General features: G+C 46.3%; 1 protein-coding gene across 1 annotated transcript in view; it reads left to right on the top strand.

Moving 5' to 3' along the window:
• Positions 1-24,757, top strand: part of Ctnnbl1 (catenin beta like 1) — a 159,427-nt gene that overhangs the window by 49,133 nt on the left and 85,537 nt on the right. The window contains exons 4-6 of the mRNA XM_057780723.1: positions 5,362-5,503; positions 15,852-15,947; positions 22,600-22,693. Of these exons, the coding sequence (XP_057636706.1) occupies positions 5,362-5,503; positions 15,852-15,947; positions 22,600-22,693 (332 nt within the window). The remainder of the gene's footprint in view (positions 1-5,361; positions 5,504-15,851; positions 15,948-22,599; positions 22,694-24,757) is intronic.

The raw sequence follows: 24,757 nt of genomic DNA, 5'->3' as shown, positions 1-24,757 counted from the left end.
CTTCCTTTTTCCAGGGACAGAATCATTTAGTGCAGTGGTTTCCAAGCTTCGTTTTTCTCACAGCCCCTTTGTGCTCTCATGTGAGTACCCTAAACTGCTTTTCTTAAAAAAATTGTAGCAATCACAAGAATATGCCAGTGTATATTCTTCTTGCCATCATGATCATGGTCTAGTAGTTGGGGAAATAGCTCACTGGGTAAGAGCACTTGCTGTGCAAGCATGAAGGCCTGAGTGCAGATTCCTAGCAATCCTATCAGAGGCCTGTACATGTGCCTGTAGCACCAGCACTTTGGGAGGTGGATCCAGGAGAATCACTGAAGACTGAGGCCACCAGCCTAGCTCCACATTTATGAGAATCTCAAGGGGATTAGGTAGAGAGTGACAGATCAGACACCTGAGCTGCTCCTCTGGCCTTTGTATGCGTGCGCACGCACGCGCGCGCGCACACACACACACACAACAATGGATCCTTGTGTGAACCTTGGGAAAACTCAATGGTGTGAACGCTGGTAAAAGAAGTGAAAAGGGCTGATGGTGCCTTAGAATTATGACAGTTTTGATCTGTCAGTTTACTCCTTCCCCAGGGATCTTCCACTGCCTCAGCTACATCAAGGGATTGGGGTGGGAGTCTCCTCTGGTCCCTCTGCAGTGAAGGCTGCCAGTGTGACTGCAGCTAAGACTCAGGTTTTGTAGTCCTGTTTTTGAACACTGAGGTCATTTGTTGCTATTTACTCTCATGGTTGAAGGAGGACATCTTGCTTGTCTGAAGCAAATGAGCATGGGCAGACTGGGAGAACATTTTCTGTCCTGTCGGATGGAGTCCGTGACCCCATCTCTGCCTGGTTACTCTTTTAATATGTTGCTCTATTGCTTTCCCATCGCCTCTCACCTGACCTTGCCCCTGGCTGTGAGTCATGTGTTGCTGAAGCTGTGCTGGCTCCCTGAAGTCAGCCCTCTGCAAATAGTAGTGTGTGCTTTAAGTGAGTGGGCTGTACATGGCCAGCAGAAACGGAAGAGAGTTGTCCTTTTGATGACGTGACAGACGCAAGGTAGCTGCTGTGAGCCGACAGTATTGTTAGGCTGTTTCTTTAAATCCTCACTATCCTTCAGCCAGGAAGATATGTATCAAGATTTAGAAATAAGTGTAACATGTTCTGTCTTTGACCACACTGGTGTGCAGTGGACATCCTTACACTTCATAGTGTGTAATGAACGGCTTGTATTCATGGTAGGCTGGGAGCTCAGACACTGGACTGTTTTTTTTGTTTGTTGTATTCTCTGTACCTAGGCCAGTGACTGGCACCTGTTTAGGTCTGGTGAATGCTTGTTGGCACACTGCTCATGGTCACACCTAGGCCAGTCTTTCCTGAGTCCAGGTATTTCTCATTATGTCTCATTACCCATGTAGCATTGTGTCTAGTAGGACTTTTGTGATGTATTTACAGTTTGCTTCTCTGCTGATTCATTTGAATCATATTCTGATCTTCTAAATCTTAAAAGCTTAGGGCTAATATATATTTCAAAGAATTGCAGAATTGGACTGAGGAGTGCTCTGTTGCTAGTGCTGTCTAAGCCTTGGCTATTCTGTCTGCTTGTAGGTTACATATTTAATGGTACCAAGGTTGGACACCAGGACGTTGCACCTACTGGCAAGCTGTCCACTACTGGCTTATGCCCCAACTTTTGTTTTTTCAGATAAGGCCTCCAAGTGTGGCTGAGGCTGCTCTTGAACTCACTGTGTCATCAAAGTGGTCTTGAACTTGTGATCCTCCTGGACTGGGATTACAAGCACCTACCAACACATCTAATGGGGTATTTTACTTTATTTCTGAGGCAAAGTCTAACTATGCAGCCCTGGTCAAACTGGTCTGAGCTCACCAAGATCCATCTGTCTCTGCCTCCTGAGTGTTGAGATTAAAGGGGTGTGTCACGATCCTGGGCTGGTGTTTATTTTGTCACATTCCAAGTGACAAAGAAATCTATTCCATCTTTTGGCAATTCTGATTCTTAAGATTCCCAAAAATAAAGAAGAATTTCATTAGATTTTTCATATGAAAGGGTATGTGTCTCCTTGATGTCTTGGTTACTTCCCAGAATTAGTTTCTCTGTCCCCTGAAGTACAGCTCTTCCGTAACAGAAGTCACAAAGCTTCTGGGTCATCTGGTCAGCATCAGGATTTTCTCCTGTCCTCTTTTAAGTAGACTCAAGTCACAGTAATTCTTGTGGTAGCGCTGCCTTTGTTCGTCCCTGACAGGCACCTGAGGTAGTTTCTGTGGTCACCAGTGAGGGAGCCATGTGTTGGAGACCAGCGGCGAGTAGGAAATAGATGGCCCTGGCGAGCCTTCTCGCGATTGGCATTGCATCATCAAGTCCCCTCTACACTTAACGCTCTTTTGAAACTTCCTGACCCCACCGCACACATTGATGCTTGAAATCAGTGCGGTTTTCTTTTCCTTTGCAGTATAGAACCTAGGGCCTTCTGTGTGCCAGGCAAGTGTTCTGCCCCCCGACTTACACTCCCAGCCTTGCACAGCCCTTCACACTCACAATTCTGAATGGTCTAAAAACATTATCTATTTGCAAACACAGAAGAAGGAGCCTTTAAAAAGTGATATTGGGAAATCCTGATAAAATAATTATAGAACTTGCTTTGAATAATAAACAGGTAAGAGTAGGCAAGAAAGCTTAACAGAGAGAGAATAACAAGGGCATGTTTCATAACAGCAGATGAAAACTGTAGCGGTGTGGGAATGTGGAGGCTCCAGAGTTTGTAAACAGATGAGTGAGAGCGTGGACAGCTAGAAACGATGGAAATATGCGTCCTAGTTTAGTGTGTGACGGATGACATTTCCTCAGATGTGAGCCAAACGGTAGATCGTGGAGTTACGGCAGCTGGCCAGACATTCATAGAAAATAAAGTTGACCTTGCCCCATAGCATGTTGAAATAAATTTCATAAGACATAAAATATCTGGTTTTCCCATGGAAAAGCTTCATTCATATACATGTGAAATGGAGTTGGCAAAGACAGAGGTGCAACTACCTGGGCTTTTTGAAAACTTTTATTTTCAATAAATAAATAAATAAAAATAAAGACCAATGTGTCCAAAAAGCATAGCACATAATTTAAGAGATACAGAGAACATTTTATAAATTGGTAGATAGGATGAGACCCTGGTTTTAAAATGGGTAATGGATGAATGTAAATAGTAAACCGAAAAATGTTAACCTTTTTTTTTATTAATTGGAAATGCAAAATTTCTGAAGTGCTTTCTTTGCTCTCCTGCCCTGGAACAATTTTGATCAGCTCCTACTGCTTGGGAAGAGGAGGAGAAGACAGCCTTTCACACGGTTGTTAGCTTTCTGACAGAGGCTACCAAAATCTGTGAAGTCATGCACGCTCCGGACATGGCGCTTTCCTCCCTGGGAATTTACCCCACACATGGTGATTGTGGATGCATACAGCTACATGCCCTTTGTTACGAGGAGGGGGGTGCACACAGCTACATGCAGATTGTTAGGGGCGGGGGAGTGGAAACTAACTGTCTCAGTGTCTGAGAGAGGGGAATTCTTCAAATGCGTTACAGTATGCCAACACGAGTGTGTTTACTATGCAACTGTTTAAAATTGATGATTTACAACGGGAATTTCAGATAAACAGTCTCCCACACACTCCGATTGATTGGCAGTCCCTTCTTGGAACGCTGTCTTGAGAAGGACTCGGAAGCCAGGGCCAGGCTCAGCACCAGGGAGGCTGGTGTGATCAGGGAGGGGCTTCTTGGGAGGAGAGCGACCAGTAGCACTTTGTCAGGAGTTGGCTCACCCTGTTGTACGGAATGTGTAGGTGGTATTAATGGCAGCAGTAAAATTGAGCGTGGACCAGAGATTTGCTTTGTGGGTGAAAGGCTAAGAATTGAGAAAAATGACCCAAACCCACTGGAATATCATCAGTGGTTATCTCTGGCTCAGAGGATATGGATGACTTTTGTGTACTTTTAAATAGCTTCCCTTTCTTTTTCCAGTTTTCTGTGAAAAGTAATATTTTATAATTATAAAATATATATGTGTTTAAAAATAATGACAGGAGAAATAATGGCAAGGGTATTAACTTTGAGTATTTAACAAAATATATTCTAGGTTTTGCTCCTTATGAATTCTTGATTCCAGTGGCTGATTAGCCTTCAGCATCTAGAAAATGAGAAATCCTTCGTGACTCCCACAGGCCTTGCTTATGTCCCTCCCTCCCTCCTTCTCTCCCTCTCTCCCCCTCCCTCCCTTCCTTCTTTTCTTTTCTTTTTTTTTTTCTTTCTTGTGGCCTCCACTTAATGAGATGGGCATCTGTGGACATAGGAGACAAAAGCTAGAGTTCCTGGCTGTCCAAAGCGTGCGTTCCAGAAGAGAAGCTGGACTTAGAGTCATGGCAGTGGCTCAGCGTGGGAGCAGTGGGCACAGGTTTTCTCCTTCTTAGGAGTGTGGCACTGCTGAGTGGCCTGTGTGTTTTGACTCTTCTTCCACGGCACCCTGTGGGATAGGTGCCATTACCGTCCCACTTATACAGATGAGGAGACCAACACATAGAGACACCAGGAAAGTGACTGAGCCAGGTGCAGCCCAGCCCACTGGGTCCTGAAGCCTGTGTAGCCATGTGTCCTCTCAGTCACTTTGGGTCAGGTACTGTTCACTGGCTGGACTTGCCTTAACTCATTTGCTTCTGAGAACAAACCTTCCTGTCTTGTTCATCCAGGCACTCCTTAGTCATCAGGCACTGTGGAGGGCATGCAGAGGGCGTGGAAAGTAGTCCTGTTCCCTGTGTCTGGACTTGTGAGTGACAGGGGGCAGTGATGGCAGCATCAGAGATTAGATCAGCCTGACCTGTGGTGTCTCATCTCGCCAGAGGTGGCTGCTGGGGAAGCTGCAGTGCCTGTTTCTTCTTTGTGTGGGTGAGGAGAATAATTTGCTCTTGGTCTGAAGGGAAGTAAGAGAAACCTTCTTTGGATTAGAACATAGTCCAGGGCCCCAGAGTAAATTGCACCCCAAGGGGTAATGGTAGCTAATCCGTAGGACTAGAGGGCAGATCCTTTATTGCTACAGAATGCTTCGAGGGCCTTAAGAGGCAGCCGTGGCTGTAGGAGTAAGGGGACCCCTTTAATGAGATCTGAACCCAAGATTGATTCTTGTAATGAGGAAATCGATTTCTCAAGGAAACTGTGTGACAGTATGATGTCTGGATGAGTGGACTTCTTGGTTGGTCCGTCGTAGACATTTTGACAGATTGTGTCAGTCTAGATTGTGCTTCTGTTTGCTCTCGCATGCGAGAGTACCCCTTGCCTTTCAGTGACCGTGTCCTGTTCTCCCCTCCTAGGTTCATGGAATCCGAGCTGGACCTCAATGACATCATTCAGGAGATGCACGTGGTGGCCACCATGCCAGACCTGTACCACCTTCTCGTGGAGCTAAGTGCTGTACAGTCACTTCTCGGCCTCCTGGGACATGATAATACAGATATCCTTCAGATCTGTGCGGGCGGAAGGCTGACACGGGAAGAGCTGTTTACTCTCTACGCCTGTCTGTCTCTGCTGACGGGTGCTGTCACGTTTGCGATTCTGTTTCCATTCTGAAATACACACTGCTCTATACTCGTCTGAAAACCTGAGCTGGGTCTGTTAACAGGCCTTGAGCAGCTTCTTAATTGTCCTGGTCTCGTTAGTGCTCTACACCGTTCATACACCAACAGCATTAATTTTCCACATCAGAATTTGGAAGCTCCTTATTGAGGCAAGACCAGACAGATTTGAAAGTGTTGATGTAGACATCATTCTACTAACAGATGGCTCTGTGGATTGAGGCTGGAGGAAGCAGTGAACCGTGGCAGAATGCTTGTCGGGCTGTCCAGAGGATAGGGAAGCTTGTCTGTTTTGTCCACTACTATTTTCTAGTTCCTTAAAAAAAGACTGGGTATCAATGCCTAGCAAATAGTATTTCCTATTTGTTGAATGAACATTAGACCTAAACCAACAATGTGGGCTTGATTCCTGGCCTCGTTTTCTGTAAAATTTGGTATTTGCACCTGCAAAACTAGAGTTGACAACCTTGTCCCTTAGTGCTGCCGAGGAAATCAGAGACGTTAACTTGTCACGTAGAACTCCTGGCGCCTGCTAGGCACTTAGGAATGTTCTGTGTCGCGACTTCCAAACCTTTTCCCCTGTTGCCCTGTGTGCAATCGCTGCAGTGCAGCGTCTTATGTGCTGGGCATGGGGTTATAGTGGTTAAGTGGATCCAGTCTGGTTGAGTCCAGATTTCCACAGGTAAGAGTCAAACGTAGTGGGTCTGTTAGAGTGTTCGTCACAGGAAATCTGCCCCTGCTGCATCATGCTTATTCTCATCTTTCTGGTAATCTCTCTCCTGAGAGCATGTCTGACTAGGCTCTTTCCCGACTGATAATTCTCACAGAAATAAATCAGTGAATAATTTTGATGTGTCTTTTTGAAGAGCAGTCTTAAGCTGTTTCTGAAGCTCTGTATACTGTTATTGTTAAGAATGACTACACCCATCCCTGGATTGACAACTGCCAGGGTTTTCTGTGGGATTCCGGGCCAGCTGATTTCCGAGTGAGTTTTCCCACAAGTTCATTGAGAGGCACATATGAGTGCCTGCTAGGTGCCAAGCTCAGTGTTGGGCCCTTGGCGCCATCTGTCCTGCAGGTGCTCAGGTAGCATTAATTCATAAGCATGTCAAGGGCAGTATCTTAGGCACCGTGGGCTGTTCTTACAAAGTACCGTACACCAAGTGACTCAGAAATGATATAAAGTGGTTTGCTGTAGTTCTGATGTTGGGTAGTCCAACAAGGCTCTGGCAGTTTTGGGATCTGGTAATTTGGGTTCCTGGTTCTACCCAGTAGCTATTTTCTTGTTGTGTCCTATGATGTAAGGGGGTGAAGAGCTTGTTGAGTCTCTTTATGAGGATACTGATCCTCCCCTCTTCACTTCCCAAAGTCCCTGCCTCTGAGGATTATCACACTGGAAATTAGGTTTCAGCATAGGAATTTGGGGGTGGGGATATAAACATTTGTTCTGACTGTTACAGGTATTTGATACAAGACTGGCCCACTCAAGGGGAAATTCAGCCACAGCGCAGTCTAGCTGTAATTTCATCCTGTGGTTCACATACTGAATAGTACATTGCAGAGCCCTCCCAAACGTAGCCTACTGCCTTGTTTGATTCATTTGTCCCTTTTATTGTTTTTATTTGTGTGTGTGGTGGGCCAGGGTCCAGGGCATGTGTGGAGGTCAGCAGACAACCTCAGGTGTAGTGCTCAGGAACCTTCCTGCAGTTCGGGAACCTTTGGTTCACCATACAGGCCAGGCTCAGTGGCCTGCAAGCTTTTAGGGATCTCTCTCTCTCTCTCCACCTTCCATCTTGCTGTTATTAGGATTACAGGGGCACCCGACTGTACCCAGTTTTTTGGTGTGGGTTCTGGAGATTGAACTCTGGTCTTCATGCTTACAAGGCAGCATATGAGCTGGCTGTTGAGCAGCTAACTGGTGGTCAAGGCTGGTACTGTGCATCCCTGGCCCGTGTATGTCCTGTAGCATACCTGCTGTCTCCCCAGTGGCGTTCCCTGTGCCCTTGACAGAGTTGTGTAGTCACCTGCCACTCTGCATATTAAGACAGAGATTACCTATTTTGTTTCTGGAAACTCTGGCGCTCATTCTTTCTTCCCTTCCTGCTAATTCAGAACAATAGCAGCAGTGCTGCAAGCTGCTGACATTTCTGATTCACCGGCCCAGTCCTGCCGGGGAGGAGACTGACATGAGCCGCACTGTTCGACATCAGCGTTCTTGGGAAAGGCAAGGGCATAGATGTTCAAGTTGGTGCGTTCTGGTCTTTAAAAAGGGAAAAACCATATCTCCCTATAATGTTTTTGACAGAACTGCCTTCCTGTTTCCCCAGAGCCCAGCCATTCTTCCCCCTCCTTTCTGCCAGCCCTTACCCAACTGCCCTAATGATATTTTTTAAAATCTGATTTTTAATTATGCCCTACATCACATTTAAAGTGCATTTGAAATATTTTTAATTACCTTAATTTTAATTAGATGCAGCAATTAGGGTAAATGTCATCCTCTTCAAAGTACGAGTTTTCTCGAAAGTGATTTCGGGAAAGGGGAGCCCTTGCAACTTGCAGCTATCATACCTACTGCATTGGAGGGTGATCTCCCCCAATGCCACACCCGCCTCTTGTCTTATCTGTGATCTGTAATGGAAATTCTTCAGGAAACGGTTGTTAGCAATTTACTGTTGTACAGCTGTAACTATCCACAACACCTTACCATGAATAAACAATTTCATGGCTGTCATGACTTCAATTTTTAATCTTTTTTTAACTCTTCATTTGTCACCCAGGACCATACATGGCTGCTTGTGTTCCCAGCAAGCACAGGTCATCTTTGCTTTGTCCTTCTCAGAGGAAACATAAATGATGGGGATTTTAATTGGATCTGAGTCTAGTTTGTTGTAACCTTAAGAGGCAGCGGATGTGAGGCAACAGCTTGTGCCTCGTCCTTCAGGCCTTTCAAGCGTGAGGAGCTGCTGCAGAGTTGATCCCGGCTTTCTGCACCACTGCCGCTGGCGAGGGCTTGTCAGCTGTCTGTGCTGTCCCCCCAGAGGCTGGAGCCCAGCCGTGGCTGCGGAACTCTGGTCTGTGAGGAGGGGGGGGGGCACCTTACAGGGCATGAAGCGTTCCTCTAAATGTGTTTAGAGGAAACTTGAGGTGGCACCAAACAGCTGCTGCTCTTCAAATATTGTGCTTTAAAATCATTTCCTATAACAAATTATTTGAACATGTTCAGAGTACCAGCACCCTTCCCCAACACCCCCCCCCCCAAACCAAAGGTGTGAAAGATAGTTTTCTCAGGTATTGCTAAACAACAGTTTGGTTATGGCCTAGTAAAAGCCAGATTTTCCCAATTTGCCTGAAAGAATAAAGAGAAATAAGAATGAGAAGGTAAAATAGTAAAATCACAGATGGTAGCTGGTCACCCCCTTCTGCTACAATTTTAAAAAAAAAAATTCACCCTGGCAGCAAATTTGTAAGTGTCCTGATACTGTGTCATTTATTGTGTCATTGTGTCCTGATATTGTGTCATTTGCCGTGTTTGTCAGGGTGGCCTCGCTTGTGGTAGATTTGGCTCGGGTTCTTCTGTTGTGTGATAAGCCTGTTACACATACTAAGAAGAGGAGACAGCCCCGGTGGCAAAGCACACGGATGACTGCCTAGTGCTGGGGTGGGGGTGCCTTTGCAGCCAGATGCTCAGGAAATGCCCTGGGAGCTCTGAGGAGGCTTGGGACCGGTCAGGAACTGGGGCTCACAGATTGGAAGCCTCCATGCATGGGGGTGTTTCTGGTCATTTGCAGTGATTTCTACCTGGACAGTGGAAGCTGCTGTTCCTATTGTGCTGCTCGCTGGCCTGTACTCATCACAGACGTGCCGGGATACCAGCACCATAGATTTCTTTATTTAGAAGGAAGGGAGGGAGGTAGCTGTGCCTCCTGTTCTGCAGCAAAGCTCCCTTTCCGTTAATAAAAAGGATCAGGCCATTTAAACTGAATTTATTCCTTCTGCCCCCTCCCCTGCTCTTGTGAGTCAGAAGAGATCTCATTGTGACATTAACTGGATGTGCAGGAAGGAGAAGACTTGTTAGTGTTTTCCTGCGGCCACGGGACAGCTCCTCTTTGTGCAGGCCAGCTTTAGGGAGTGGCGCTTACATTTGTTTTCTAAATTAGTATTTGCTCAGACTTTAGCAAGCCAGAGAACTTATGGAGTTGCCCTTACTGTTTTGTGAAGAATTACTGTGGGAATCTGGAAAAGGAGCAGACTTGTTTTTCTTAGACCAGCAGGGATCAATTGAACTTGAGCAGTTTGGTCTGGGAATGCTAAAGTGGAACCAACTGCCTGAGACGCTGTATTATCCCAGAGGGTGTACTCTGTGGTCTAGGGTGCCTTGTGTTATAGACCCAGCATTAGTGAGTCAGAACAGGGCTGGGAAGGTTGGAGCCGCCAAGGGGCTTTTTTCTAATTGGACCAGGAGGGAGCCGGTTCCTGTCCACTGCTCTCCTTCAAGGCTGTCTAACAGGATGCACACATCTTAGCTGCTGTTCTCCTCAGAGCTAGTCTCATTCTGATATTTCCAGACTGAAAATTCCAACAGAAAGAATTCCTTATTTCGTTCATGTGTCACCTGACTTCCTAGATAATGCCTATTGGTAAGTCGCTCTTGTTTCTGGAGTCAATCGGTATGTTCTGAAGAGCATGTTTAGATTCGGCTTAAAATCAAAGAGCTAAAATGGCAGTTCAGGAAAATAGAGCCCTCTTAGGTAAACCGTTGATCTTATTTGTAGCTGTGAGGAAGCCCGTGCCTTCAGGAGCTTAGGGTGGTTGTGGTCTGCTTTGGACACTTCCGCTGCGGTGTGCTGGTGCCTACTGGTGTTAGCAGGCACTCAGGGTTGACTGCGTATGCTCTCTCCATACAGTTCTATTTAGGATCAGTAAGAATCCAGGCCCAGTCTGGGGGACTTTGTGCCGCAGTTTTCAAAGGGGAGAACCGTGTTGTCTGGGTTTGAAATCCATCAGCATTAATCCAGCCATATCTAATCACTACCCGACCCACAAAGAAAACAAACATTTTTATTAAAGAAAACCACATTTGCTACATTAAATCACTTATATCCTCTGAATTTATACTGGTTTGTCTTTTTTAAATGACTTAAAAAGCCATCTGTTCAGTGTATCTCATTCTTCTTCCTCTTTTTTAATAACTTTGTTCCTTGTGGACACATCTTTGTGGATATTAATAAGATTAACAGTTTCTGTACCAATACTAAGGAGGATCAGGCCCCAAACCAAATATTTAGAGCCAAAACACACAGCAGGAGTAAACACCACTCTTGATCAGAAGTCTCTGTGTTAGGAGCTGTTCATGCCCAGCTGGTCTTTTCCATTTTGCTGTTCTACAAATATATTGCCCTAGTAGTGGGCTGGTACAGGGCGAGCAAATGGGTGGGTGGCCTTTTTACTCAGCGTGACAAAATAGACTATAAAGACAAAACAAAGCAGGCAAACTGTGTTTTAGTCATCCTCAGAGAGACAGACGCTCCATTTTCCTGTTACACTTAGATGGCAGAGCGCCTACCTTGTACAGTTGAGATTGTAACTGCAATGGAGAAGCCTATCTCCCATGCCCAGTGTCTGCCTGTGGTAGAGCACTCCTTGTCTGTCTTGAGTTCTGGTCTTTGTTCCTATTTCTGGTCTTCAAATATCTTCCCTCTTATGGTCATATCACTTTACCTAGGAGTTGATGGTCACAGTATGGTCTCTTTACTGGCTTTCTGAAATGCTATTTTGGGAAAGTTGAAGATTTATATAAAAGTAGTAGTGGATAAGGTGTTTGTTAGACCTGGTGAATAGCTTATTCTCAAATGAAGCAGCAAAGCAAGCTAGAAAAAGAATCTCCTGGAATATTATATGAAATGATTTATTGGTAAAATGTTTGAAAGACATTGGATTCCCATATACAATTATCTGTGTTACAGATTTTCCCACTAAGGCCATAGGTTTAATGTAATACATTGGCACGTGGTGTGAGGCTAAGCAAAGATAAGTAAGACTCAGTCCCAAAGACCTCAGAGGCGAAACAGAAGTTAGTCTTCCAACCCCTGTGACCCAGAAAACAGAATGTACTATGCTAGTTTTGGTTTTAGACTGTGGAAGCTGTCCGAAGAATGAAGTCCGCAGTGATGGCTCTGGCTTCGGGGGAGACTAGACTGTCCATCTGCGTTTAGTACTTTCCTGTTTCCTGAGTTTTAACTTGACTTTGGTAGATCAGACCTCTTGTCTTCTATAGCCACTCAGGGACTTTAGCTGGGCAGAGATGATCTCCCACATGTTACAGGTAAGGAAGCCAGGCCACAAAGAAATAGGATGACTTGTGCAAACAAGGGTATATGGCTGGTGTTAATTATCAGAACATCCTGTTCATCAAAGCAAAGCTGAGTGTGTCATGACCCCGACCTGGAACTTTTGCCGACTCATCTGTCACCCTGCCAGGTACACTACTGCTTCTTGACTTGCAGAACGGCTGTGTTTCAGTACACCTATCAGTAAGCTAAATATTTTAAGACGAAAGTGTCTGTGGTGCTCCTAGTGCAAGAGAATGTATGTGGAGTACGGAGCATTCACTTCCATGACCAGATGATTGGCCGGGAGCTACAGCTCATGGCTGCTCCCCAGCATCAGGCAGACCATTGGACTGCCTGTCAGTAGTAGTGTGGGGAAGATGAAATGCCAAAGTCTCAGTGTAGTTTTCACGGAATGCATATCCGTTCACACCTCAGTAGAGTCAGCAAATCGAAAGTTAAACCATTTTAAGTTGGTAACCACCTATATTCTACCTTGTCTTGAATCTATTTTATGAATAATTATACATACTGAATGAAATGAAATGAAATTTATGCCTTGGCAATGCTGAAGCATGCGTGGGCAGCCCATATATGACAGTTCTGTTGAACTTGTCCATATTGGGTTTCACTGTCTATGTTGATGAGGACGACTGACCAGGTCTCTTTCTCAAGAGGGCGCAAGATCTCATTACAGATGGTTGTGAGCCACCATGTGGTTGCTGGGACTTGAACTTAGGACCTCTGGAAGAGCAGGCCTGCTCTTAATTGCTGAGCCATTTCCCCAGCTCAATTATGCGTAGTAGTTATAAGTAATTGTTCATGCTGCTGTTCAAAGGGTGGAATGACGAAACTCACTGAAGAAGGATCCAGATCCCAGTCCTGCAGACAGACGACTATGGTAGATGAGTGGAGCTGTCACTGGGTGGATAGAAAGATCAGTAGAAGGCGGGAGGAATGGAGGGGGGGATGGATGGGTGAGTTGGTGCATGGATAGAAGGATGTGTGGATGGGTTCGTGGGTGGATAAAAAAAATCAATAGATGGAGAGATGATAGATGAAGGTGATTGGAGGGAAGGATGGATTGTGGATGGGTGCTTGGGTAGCCACTAGATAGAATATTGTTGTGCATATTAAGTAGGCATGAGATGGGCTGTTATACATAAGAGCTTTTTGAGAGAAATTTTACATGTTGGTGTTTCTTAGATGAGGCTGTATTAATTTATTATCCTGTTTTCCTAAGACTTTTAGTAGTTATGGTAGAAATAAATACCAGGCCTTTATTTCCCATGATTGCAGTAATGCCAGGAAACCAGAATTTGCCTGAGCCTGGTCATGTTTGAATCTTTCTTTGATGTGAAAGGCATGGCGTGGCGCTATGGTTAGGATCTCGGATTATGGCCTCACATGCTCTCTACCTTAGCTCTTGTGCCTCTGGGTGTAATAATCTTACACTCTACACTTAATCTTTTTTTGTCTGTGAAATGAGGCCCACACTTAATTGTGTTAACACTGTTGTGAGAACTCAGTGCCTAGTCCCTGGTCCAGTGATGCTATTTAAAATGGTGACTTTATGATGACCATTTTAGTCTTCACAGAGAACAGCTGTGAATTCCTGCTCGCGGGATGGCACTGGGGTTTCTAGACATTAATTTGTTGGCTTTTTAAAAATTTAATTGAAATGACTTGTATGTTTGGATTTACTGTGTGTCAGGAATGACCCATGGTCTTTTGTGTCAGCAGCTTTCTGGTTACTTCATTTATCAGATGTGCAAGAGTTTTGTCCAAAGACCTGTGAGCTCATTATACTGTCTGTAGCACTTTTGTGGTTTGAGTAAATATCACCTTTAAGAGAAAAAGAGACATAAATAGTTTAATTATTCATGATGGTCATCTAGTCAGTAAATCTCAATTTTTTTTTTATTTCAGCAAAGGATGCTAATAAAATTCCTATAACATCAGTTAGCAGTCAGCACCACAATTTCTGTCAGTGTGTCCTGCCTCTTCTGTTTTTCTTTCTGTTGCTACTAATAGTGTCCTGGCTAGGCTGGCTTGACCTTTCCTCCGATTCTTCACTCTCTGTGCTGCAGCGTTGGGGCAGGTCCTCCCACTTCAGGCCTGCCTCCTGCCCTCCCACCGTCTTTACACCCTGACCCCAGCTCTCACAGCGTGCCATTGTGCCCCGCCCAGGCCCTAGCTTGCCTCTTGACAGCGTTTTCTTTCTCTTTAAAAAAAAAGTCTTCTATGTTATTTATTATATGTATATGTGTGTGTGCTGTGGATGCCTGTGTGCACGTTCATAGAGGCCTCAGGAGGGTGTTGTGTATCCTGCTCTATCCCTCTCCCCTTATTCCTAAGATACAGGGTCTTTTGCTAATGCTGGAGCTAAGCGAATAGCCAGCAAGTCCTGTGATCCTCCTATCTCCCTTCCACCCCAGTGCCTGACTTTTTATTTAGGTACTAGGATCTGAACTCAGATCCTTATGATCGTATAACAAGTGCTCTGACCCATTGAGCCACTCTGTCCAGCCCTCTTATGCAGCCCTTCCTTCACCTAATTAGAACTTTCTCCCTTTCTCCCATGCTCCTCTTCCATGTCTTTGTGAGTGCCAGCAGCTTTGCTTCTGTTCTTGTAGTTTTGCTCCCTCGCCTGCTTGTAGTTACCTGGTTTCTGACAGTGTCTTTTTAGCAATATCCTAATATCCCAGCTCAGGTCAGGGTTGTACAGTCCACTGCCTGCATCCTCATCTACGCATGTCTCGTATTGTCCTAGGTACGTGATTTAAAATGTCTGATTATCATTCAGAGATGTGGGGACTGAGGACCAGAACAGTGAGTGGATTTGTCTTTACTGCTTTGCAGTGCTTTATTAATTGCGGACATTCAGTGAATTCAGGTTATGTGAGCAAGATGAGAGAGACGGAGAATGGTAGTTTTCTAGGGAAAGAAAACTTAGTTCTGCCTTCCGGTTTCAAAAATCATTCCCTGTTTCCCTCTTTCATGCTTCCTTTTGCTTGTACTTCCTGTTCTTTCTCCTGTTTGCCCATGTTTGGATTCTATTGCACACATTTTTAAAATCTACTTTGTGTCTTTGTGGGAGGGGGCATATGTGTGCAGGTGCCTGTGGAGACCAGAGGAATGCATTAGATCCCCTGGAGCTGGAGTTACAGGCATTGTGAGCTACTTGATGTGGGTTCTGGGAACCAAACTTGGGTCCTGTTCAAGAACAACATGTGGCGTTAAACAGTTACCCTCTGCCCAGCCGCATTGCTTGCCTTCTTTGTGTGGACTGAGGGGAGTGCAGCTGGGGCCCAGTGCTGCCCCGTGGAAACCCTTTGCTCTACATTTCCCAGCAGTTTTGTCCTGCCCTGGCCTCTGAAGCGACCTGCTAGACAGCTGTGTCAGTCAGGTCCGATCATGCTGTCTCTGAAGTTGAAGTTATGAGATGAGGGTAAAGACGCTGGAAATACAGCTTCTCCACATGATCTATTTAAAGCTTAGAAATTTATGAAAATGCAGTAGACCTACAAACTAGGATGTAAGGGAATCAGCTGCATTCACTGAGACCCCCTGGAAGGAGGAAGGATGATAGTAAAACTAGTAAAACCGAGTGTGCTAAATATATGCACTGATAACTAGGCAGTGGTGGTGCACACCTTTAGACCCAGTGCTCAGGAGGCAGAGGCAGGAGGATCTCTGTGAGTTCAAGGTCACCCTGATCTACACAGTGAGTTCCAGGACAGCCAGGGCTGCACAGTGAAACCCTGTCTTGGGAAAGAAAAAAACAAAAGATATGCAGTGATAAAGTAGCTTTTGAACCGAAGGGAGCCAAAAAAAAAAAAAATCTGCCAAGATGCCAGTCGGACTTCAATGTGCCTGGGATGTCCTTAACACTCGTCACATGTGTCTATAGCCGTGGTCGATCTGCTTCAGGAGCTTACAGACATAGACACCCTCCACGAGAGTGAAGAAGGGGCAGAAGTCCTCATTGATGCTCTGGTAAGTGGCTCATCTCTGGGTACTTGGGGATGGGAAGGTGCTGGCCTTAGCCTTGCCACTGTGCAAAGTAGCATTCATAGAATTCTGTGCTGAGGCTGGGTGGAACAGGTGAGAGCAGAAATGCAGCCGGGGGAGTACTTTCCTCTGTGGGACTGAGGGAAGAGCCTGGAGAAGCCCAGCATCTATGAACTGGTGCTTTAGGCAGGACTTTCCTCATTCCCTTAGCCCTGCTTCCCCCTCACCACATCCTCTCGGGAGCTGAGGCGCAGAAGAGGTGGAGCAGCATCTCTGTGGTCAAAGCTGGACTCTTAGCCTCTGGTCCATCTCTGATCCCATGTCTTGCCCTCTGTCACTGGGTTGCTGCTAATCTTTTGACAGAGAGATCTCACAGATGTTTGCTTTCTGTCTTGAGCTTTATAATTGCAGCAAGGACAGATAGTGTTCCTTATTTTACACAAGATGGGTCATCAGGGAGACTGGGAGAATGTTAAAAGCACACAAGCAAACCTGAGATCTCTTGTAGGTAAGAACTGTATTTGTTCCCATGTATAGTTGAGTTTGTTTGTTTGTGATAGGGTGGCCCCTGGCTAGCCTGGTACTTGATATGTAGACTAGGCTGACCTCAAACTTTCAGAGATCTGTACTCACAAATCCCTGTCTGTCTTTGTGTCCTTTGGATTAAAGACTTGGATCACCATGTGTGGGAAGCCAAGGCAAAGCCTCAGACTTCACTCACTGCCTCAGCCATTATCCAGGCAGTGCCAAGGCAAGCCCTGTCCACCTGGTCCCAGCTTGACATATGAGGACGCCCAGAGACATATGGATTCCTCCTGCCGTGCCCCTCAGCCAGGCCTGTGTCTCCTGACGATCAGGGAGGGCTCCCGGCTGAATAGGCAGCACAGCTAGCCAGTGGCGGCAGTGGATCTGGTCTGTGGCTCTGGTCTAGCCTCTTCCGCTAATCCTGGTGGATCCATCCACTCACTCCTCGGGATTCTGGCCCCTCCCCCCTTTTCTTTTATTCTCTCCTGCCTCTTCTCTCTCACGGGAATAGTGGCAAATGCTGCTTTCTGTGCAATCTAATTTACTGGAAAGCACTGAAGCCACATGGTAGGTGTATACAGATGCCATTAAGCTGCCTTCTGGCCTCGCTGACAGGACTGTGGAATCAGGGTCGCTGGACTGAGAACCCTGGTGCCTAGGAGACCCCTGTGCAGCACAGCCTCCCCCTTCCCTTAAGATTCTCAACACCAGATCTTCCCCCACAGCGAGCACACTGCTGAGGTGGTAAGTGGAGGGGTTGTGAACCCACTGGAGATGAAGGGCTGTCTCGGAGCTCGATGGAGTCCAGCGGAGCTCTATGCAGCTAGCGTGGAAATTTCTATGGCTGTTTTCCTTTCAAGCGCCTTCTTAGAGTGAGCTACCACTTTCATGGGCCTTGGGACCTTTATTTTTCCTTGGAACCACAGTACAGAAAGAGAAGGATTCTTCCGGGTGGCCTTCTGTTTTGAGGAACATCTATAGGAAGGCCGTGGCACTTCCCTCCCGCACTGTGTCCCCACAGTGTCACTTGTGCAGTCTTACCTTCCAGAGGTTAATTACGGTGGCCCTGTGTGCTCCTTCCTGCCTAGTCCCTGGGCTGGTTTTAATTACCATCCTTTGCCTGTGTGAATAGAGAAGATGAGAGAGGAACAGCTAGCCAGGCGGCTGCTGTGAACCTACACAGAAGCAGCGATTTGCACAAAGGCCCCCTTTGTGTCTCTGTGTTGCCAAGCCCACCAACAAAGGCTGCATCTCGTAGATTTTATTGTCTGTCTGGAAGGAAACCGTTCATCCTCAGGCTTGGGAGCCATTAGGTAGCTACGGTGCAGGATTTCCTGTTTGTTTAGGGTTTTTTATGATTATATTATTTTAAGATTTTGACTCTTACAGCTTTATCCTGGTGGGGCCTCACACACACAGAGGATTCTGGGGTCCAATATATTATTTGCTTGTCTGCTACCACTCAGACGCCGTCGGTAAATATCAGTGAGCAGAGCTGGCGAGTGGGCTTCCGTTTATCTTGCCCTTGTGCCACATTGAGGAAGAAGTTTGATAAGTATTCTCATATTACTAGGGTTGAGTTGCCTTCATAGTTTTAATTTGGGGCCAGTATTAGAAGCCTGGAATCACTGGAGCAGGGGCTAGAGGGCGTGTGGCAGGATTTATTGTGGTTTGCAGTTTGCAGTTATTGCCTTGGTCTTTTTCCCAGTTGGAAGTCCCCAGCAATAGAGTAGCACATTTGTGAACAAAGTGCTGGCCTGGCATTGTTGGGAATCTTTGGGGTTTTAAATTTTGGATCACATTCATTGCTGTTCTGTATACACAAAGGGAGTATTTGTGCTTTGGAACAAATCAATTTAGGAGCCTGGAAGATGGACGTCTCTGGAGATCATAGATGTGAGGTTTATTGCATTGGTGAGAACTCCCTGGCTCACCCCTCCGCAGACATGTGTTTCCTCAGTGCAGCGACCAGACAGCCATGGCCTGCAGTGAATGCCTCCCTGGGCTTTCTGGGACCCTTCACTTCATCCCGTCAAGCCTCCTCCAGCCTCAGCTCTTCTCCTCTCCTCAGCAGAGTCTGTGTCCCTGGGAACTTGCCCCATTGGATTATAGCGTCTGTGGACCAGTTTCCTTTCCAAGTGGTAACCACACTGGTCAAGGTTACAGCTCTGCCACTCACTGTGTGCCCTGGGCAAATGGCCTAACCTTTCACTCTGCGTTTTGTCTGCAAAGTAGAGGTAACACTTGTGTCTGTCACAGTGTAGACATGAAGAGTCTGCATCATTTAAAGATCTTTAGAGCATCCACTACTTGCTGGCCATGTTCCAGGACTGGTGAAGATCTAGCACTTGTAAATGCCAGGGGATGGTGACGAGCATCATCTGCCACGCGGCGACACATTTGTGGATGTTTGTTGAACTTAAACATTTTTCAGTTCAAAAAATGTTGCAGAAAGCATTTTGAGTAATTGTTTTTAAGTATTTGGGTGATGCAGGTCTAAATAAGACATCCAAAGATGGAGGTTTCATTTAAAAGAAAAGCAAACCAGTAATGAAGGTGGAGAGCAGGATATCTAGAAGGCAGGGTCTGTTCTCCATTCACTTGGTCCACACTGCATGCTGACTTGCTCTTGATGCTAGAAACTGGATAGTTGTAGCTCTGAGTGAGACTGATGGGATCCCTGGTTTTGGAGGGTGAGACAGAAATAGGAAGACAGTGCATCATGGTCACTGAGGGAACTAAAATGGAATGGGTAATGTTGAGTACCTGCAGGTCAGATTATATCTGGTGCTCCTGAGTTCTGGGTACAGGAAGAAGCCAGACATTCAAAATGACCAAGAACAGGGTAGGACAGGGAGGAGACTAAGGCAAGAATGAGGTTGGAACAGGGAGAGAGTGAGAGGGCCCGCCTGATAGGGTGCACCCAGGTGTGGGGAGCAGTTCTGAGTCTTGAGTCCTGAGATCGCATGGACAGATGGTAGACAGGGAATTGGCCATGTCTGCCTAGATGTTTAGAAGAGCCGCACGGGCAGCTATGGGTAGGGAGGAGGAGGGCAGGAGTGGAGGCCCAGGGCTCAAGAGGTGACAATAGGCCTGCTTTTAGCATTATAACATTCAAAACTTATTTGATCAAGATTCCACATGTTTGGGGGTTATTTTTTTTTTTAAGCATGACATTTCTGAAACTCATAGTGGGCGGAGGAGCTCCAGTCTGGCTCTTGAGTGTTGTAGAGTGGGCCAGGTGGAGAAGGAATCCTCTTCAGCCCCTCTCATCTGTCTGGTTCCTTATTTCCTCCTCTTGTATTATATCCTTCCTCTTTGGTCAAGTGGAAAAAGATGTCAGATCATGCCCTCGAACTTTGTCAGAGTGAGACCTGCTGTTGGGGCACCTGCTAACAAGCAGAAATAACTGGACGCTCATCAGAAAATGCCAGGCCTCAGACAGTCCTCATTTCCAAGCCAGGGTTGCTCTGGCTGCTACTTTAATCCCCAAGCAGGATTTGTTTTTAGTTTCAGATTTGGTCACAGGTCCAGAAAATTGAATGTAGGCCTGGGGGCTGGAGGAAGTAGACAGAATGCTAATTTGCACTTCTTACTAGAGGACTCCAGAGCCATGCATAATACAAATACTCTTCTAAGGAGTTTCTGAGCTAAATGTATTTTGACTGCTTTTGGCCCGCCTGCAATCAGATAAAATTGCATCTAACCCAGCTAAACATCGAGTTTCACACTTTGCAAGCTTAAAAAGTCTGCCTGTTAGAAGTTAGATTTCCGTAACAAGAAAAAAGACTTTCCTCCAGCCAGACACACACCATCCATATCCATTCGGCTCTAGGATCTAAGTGCGATGCTCACCACCACCATCTCCCCCAGCTTCCAGACAGCAGAGATGGGAAGCATAACTAAGAGTCAAGGAAAGAGACAGATAATGCAGATAAAGTGGCCATTGGCAGCAGGAGCCGGCTGCGATGCAGTCTGGGGGAGTGACAAGCCGCCTGCTGCCCAACAGAGCTGTCATGTCCGCCACTTCAGGATTGGAGGAGATTATGCCAATCAGAGTGGGTTAGGAAAAAAACAAGTGTGACATGGTCTGTGCTCACCCCTCAGATGTTTCTGTTTCCTTCCCCATGCACAAATTTTTTCAGTTTATTAAAGGAAACACTTTATGTTCTTGTTGACTATGAGACAAGAGCAAGATTGCAAGTCTCTTGACAGAACAGGGAAGGCGTCTCTTTCTATGTTTGCAGCCCTCTCAGTCTGGCGCCAGGTCTCCTCCAATGGGCTCCCTCCCTGTTCCTTCCTCTAAGGCACAGCCGAGAGCTTAGAAAGCTCCATTCACTGTGATTGGGTGTGCAGACAGGTCAATAATTTCAGGTTTTCACCATGTCTACATATTGTCCCTGAGTCTCACACAGAAGGAACAAAGAGGCCTTACCTGGCATCTGTCCCTCTTGTCATTTCTACCATCCTAGGCTTTGTTGAATCAGGTCTGTAGAGAGCCAGCTTTCTTTTTAGGGGGTGGGGGCATTTCGAGACAGCATTTCTCTGTGTAGCCCTGGCTGTCCTGGACCCCACTCAGTAGACCAGACTGACCTCGCACTCACAGAGATCCACCTGCCTCTGCCTCCTGAGTGCTGGAATTAAAGGTGTGCGCCACCACCGTCTGGCAAGTGCCAGCTTTCCACACAAAGGCTCAGAAAGTATTGGTGACATGTGTTCACTGCTTTTCTTTCTTTCTTTCTCTCTCCCTTTCTGTTCTCACCAAAGTAATAGAGTTGATCACTTCTGCTACCAAGCTTTGTGACTCTGGCCAGACTGCCTAACCTCTCTGAACCTTTGTTGTGTGTCTCTGTGAGAGTTGTGAGCTGTATGCTAGGGTAGGTAGAATACTGTCTGTAAGCCCATCATGGTGCACATAGTGCATCAATTTGTTTTGATGAGGTAAGATTTCTCAGGCATCTGCTATGTGCACAGTTGTTCAAGACCTTGAAGTTTGCCAGGGTGCACGAGGTGAGGGGTTTGCTGTCAAAGAACTTGGCTTTTTCTTTGCCAGTGGGGTGACTAGTGGATGATTAGGCATGGATTGGGTATAGAGCTCAATGCAAGTTTGCTCCTCATCTTGAGTTATTCCTTTAACCAAGAATAGTGCCCCACATTTTTCTGAGATTGCTACAGAATTCTTCTTTATCCTCATTTCCTACATAAGGCAAGCAAGGCATTGGGAAGGGGGATACTGGATATGGCAGGCATGACTTCCTGGATGTCTGATTACAACTGTCTTAGCTGAACAGTCACTTTCCAAGAAGAGAGAAGTGGGTCAGTCCTCCCTCCCTCCCTCCCTCCCTCCCTCCCTCCCTCCCTCCCTCCCTCCCTCCCTCCCTCCCTCCCTTCCTGCCCTGGAGTTCCCCATAGGCAGTCACACAGGACCCAGGTTGTGCAGGTGGTCATATAAGGAAGCCTGGCTCTGCCTGTCACTCCTGGCAGCTGTGCACTATTGGTTGTATGATATAGCTACTCTGGATTTCCTACCTGCTTCAAAAGGTGTGAATCAAGTAAGATACACAATAATTTATATGTTACATGTAGTCTCGACATAAGACACTTGGACATGTTATTGTTATTTTTTTTAAGAGGGAACTAGAAATTCTTCAGAACTAATGATTTTTATAAAAGTTTAGCATGTAAAGTTAGAATCTAGGAGTTGAGCATGGAATTCTGAGGTCAGCCAGTTGTAAGTGGCACCCCCTCCTACCTCACAGCTCCAGCGTCTAAAAGTATGCCTTTACGCCCAAATGCCTCATGCACTGTTCGTGCCATGTGAGGCAGAGATTGGGGGAGGTGGAATGGGAGAATGAACATGAAAACCTTGTGTTTCACCAACTTTGTAACCTTTGAATTTTCCTTTGCCTCCTTCAACTCTGGTTTGCCCACCCTGTTAGGAATAACGGTCTTAGCACTTCCTTGCCACAGAGTACCTCAGAGAGAGCACTGCAGACTGCCAATTCTGCACTCAGTTTGTTCATTCCAGTCGGAGCTGTGACGGTGGAAATGGGAACGTGTGGGGACTGATTTGTGATGCATCCTTCTCTTCCTTTGTTTCTCTGTTCTACAGGTGGACGGGCAGGTGGTAGCACTCTTGGTGCAGAATCTGGAGCGCCTGGATGAGTCCGTGAGGGAGGAGGCTGATGGCGTCCACAACACCCTAGGTGAGAGGCAGGCATCTAAGCTAGGGCATGCTATTTGCTTCCCTTTTCTATAAGCCAGTCAACAACCAAGTGGTTTTTGTTTTTCCTCCCCTGTGCTCCAAAACTGCGTTTTCAGAAGTGTGTGTGTGTTCATTTCATATAACTACAGCTTTGGTTTGGCATATAGGCAATAAAAGCTGAAATCCACTAAGCAGGTACCCTTCCAAGAGAAAACGTGCTGGCTCCTAAACTTTATTCCAAGATTTTACTGTGTTTTAATTATGTGTAGATGTATGTTGGGGAGTATTTACATATCCTCATGGAGGCCAGAAAATCCTTCTTTGATCCCTTCTGCTGGAGTTATAAGTGGTTGTGAGCCACCTAGTATGGATGCTAGGAACCAAACCCAGATCTTCTGCAAGAGCAATATGAGTTCTTAACCACAGAACCATCTCTCCATCAAAGCCTTTACCTCCAAAAGTTAAGATGAAGCCCTTGCAGGCTCTAGCCCTGCCCCAGGAAGCATAGGCTTTGATTTGTTGGTGATTTTGTATTGGCTTTTCTCACCTTCCTTCAGTGGAGCTGCAATGTCGGCCGGACTGTGGACATTACAGGACAGGCATTTGCCCTGGGGAGAGCTAATGTTTCCCTGTCTTCTTCAGCCACATGACTTTGTTAAATGAGTTGAAGTACCGCCCTGTGTCCTGTTCACGTCAGTGGGTTCCTCTACAGTCCCTTTCTATCCCTTTTCCCTCAAATCTCTCCAGTTTCTCCTTTTGCAAAGTTGCCGAGCTGGTGGCCTGTTTAGAATTGTGCCTTTGAGCACGCTGCTTCCTCACTGGCCACCGTCGCGTAAAGCCAGCTGTGGCGTCTCTGCGAGCAGAGCTCCAGAAATGAAGGAGGCCGAGTGGAAGCAGGAATTTCGATGAGATTAGTTTCCCTCCTGGCTCCTCTGTGTTTACCGCAGATTTCCCTTGCAGTTCTAGACTCCTCAGTGTGGATTATTGTAAAGAAGAGGGAAGATGGGCACCCAGGGAGTAAGTGAGGCGAACACAACAGCCTGTGTTTGGGGGCTGGCTGTAGTGTAGAGGCAGAGTTTGGCATTGCCACCTGTTAGCCTAATGCTGGATTTTGCAACATTGAAAGCTTACCAAAAGTCTTAGCTGACTTAAAAGGCCCTGGTGTGATGGGCAAAGCATGGGTCTGGAAGATCCGTGGTTTCCACATAGGCATCCACCACAGTACTCATCCTCATCCCTGCCCCCTCCTCGGGTACCCAGTGTTTGTCAGGCATGGTGCTGGGAGCTAGAACAGATCAGGATGAGTTAGACATGTCTAATGCAAGGCGGTCTGATGGGCAGGTCCAGATCAAAGAGGAAAGAGTACTGGTGACAAGAGCTGTAGAGTCAGTGAAAAGCATCATGGGGGCTGGGAGGAAAGGCCTCAAATTGTTGCAAGGGAGCTGACTGGGACTGACTAAGAAGTTAGGCACCTTTGCCAGTGGAGGAAGAGTGGAGCTGTCTTGCGTCAGGAGTATCTTTTGCTAAGTTGAGACTGTGCTTCTGGAAAATGAGAGCAGGAAGTGGGGTTGTGGCCTTGGGATTGGAGGAGTAAGTCTGTCCAGTTTGGAAGACCCTGTGAACCATAGTAGGAAGTGTGACTTTGTGGGCAACAGGAGGCCATGTGGAGTATAAACAGAACAAGATAGAACGAATGAGTTGATTGAGACTGTTTCATCTCTTGGGTCTCTGTGCTGCTCACTCTTACAGCATTGTGTCCCCTCCCTCGGTGAATGCTCCCTGTTCTTCACTCTCCCTTGAGGAGTCTGACTTAGGTGAAAGAGCAAGGGGTGAGAGTGGTTTCTTTAGCTCTTTCTCCTTCAGAATTCAGGCCCAGCGTGTTCTGGGCCTTTTGCTTAAGGAACACAGAGCAGTAAGAGTGACCAGTTCATTCTAAGACAGGAAGCAAAGGGGCCCTGAGGGGAAGGAAAGCATTAGATGTGGTAAGGACAGTAGTAATTTCTAGATGCCCTTCTTCTTGATATCATATCATGTAATAGCTTTTTCCCCCTTGCCTCCTAATTTT

This window comes from Chionomys nivalis, chromosome 9 (assembly GCF_950005125.1).
Source record: "Chionomys nivalis chromosome 9, mChiNiv1.1, whole genome shotgun sequence".
NCBI classification, from domain to species: Eukaryota; Metazoa; Chordata; class Mammalia; order Rodentia; family Cricetidae; genus Chionomys; species Chionomys nivalis.
The sequence above is the reverse complement of the archived record's forward strand: the minus strand, read 5'-3'. Positions and strand labels throughout refer to the sequence as shown.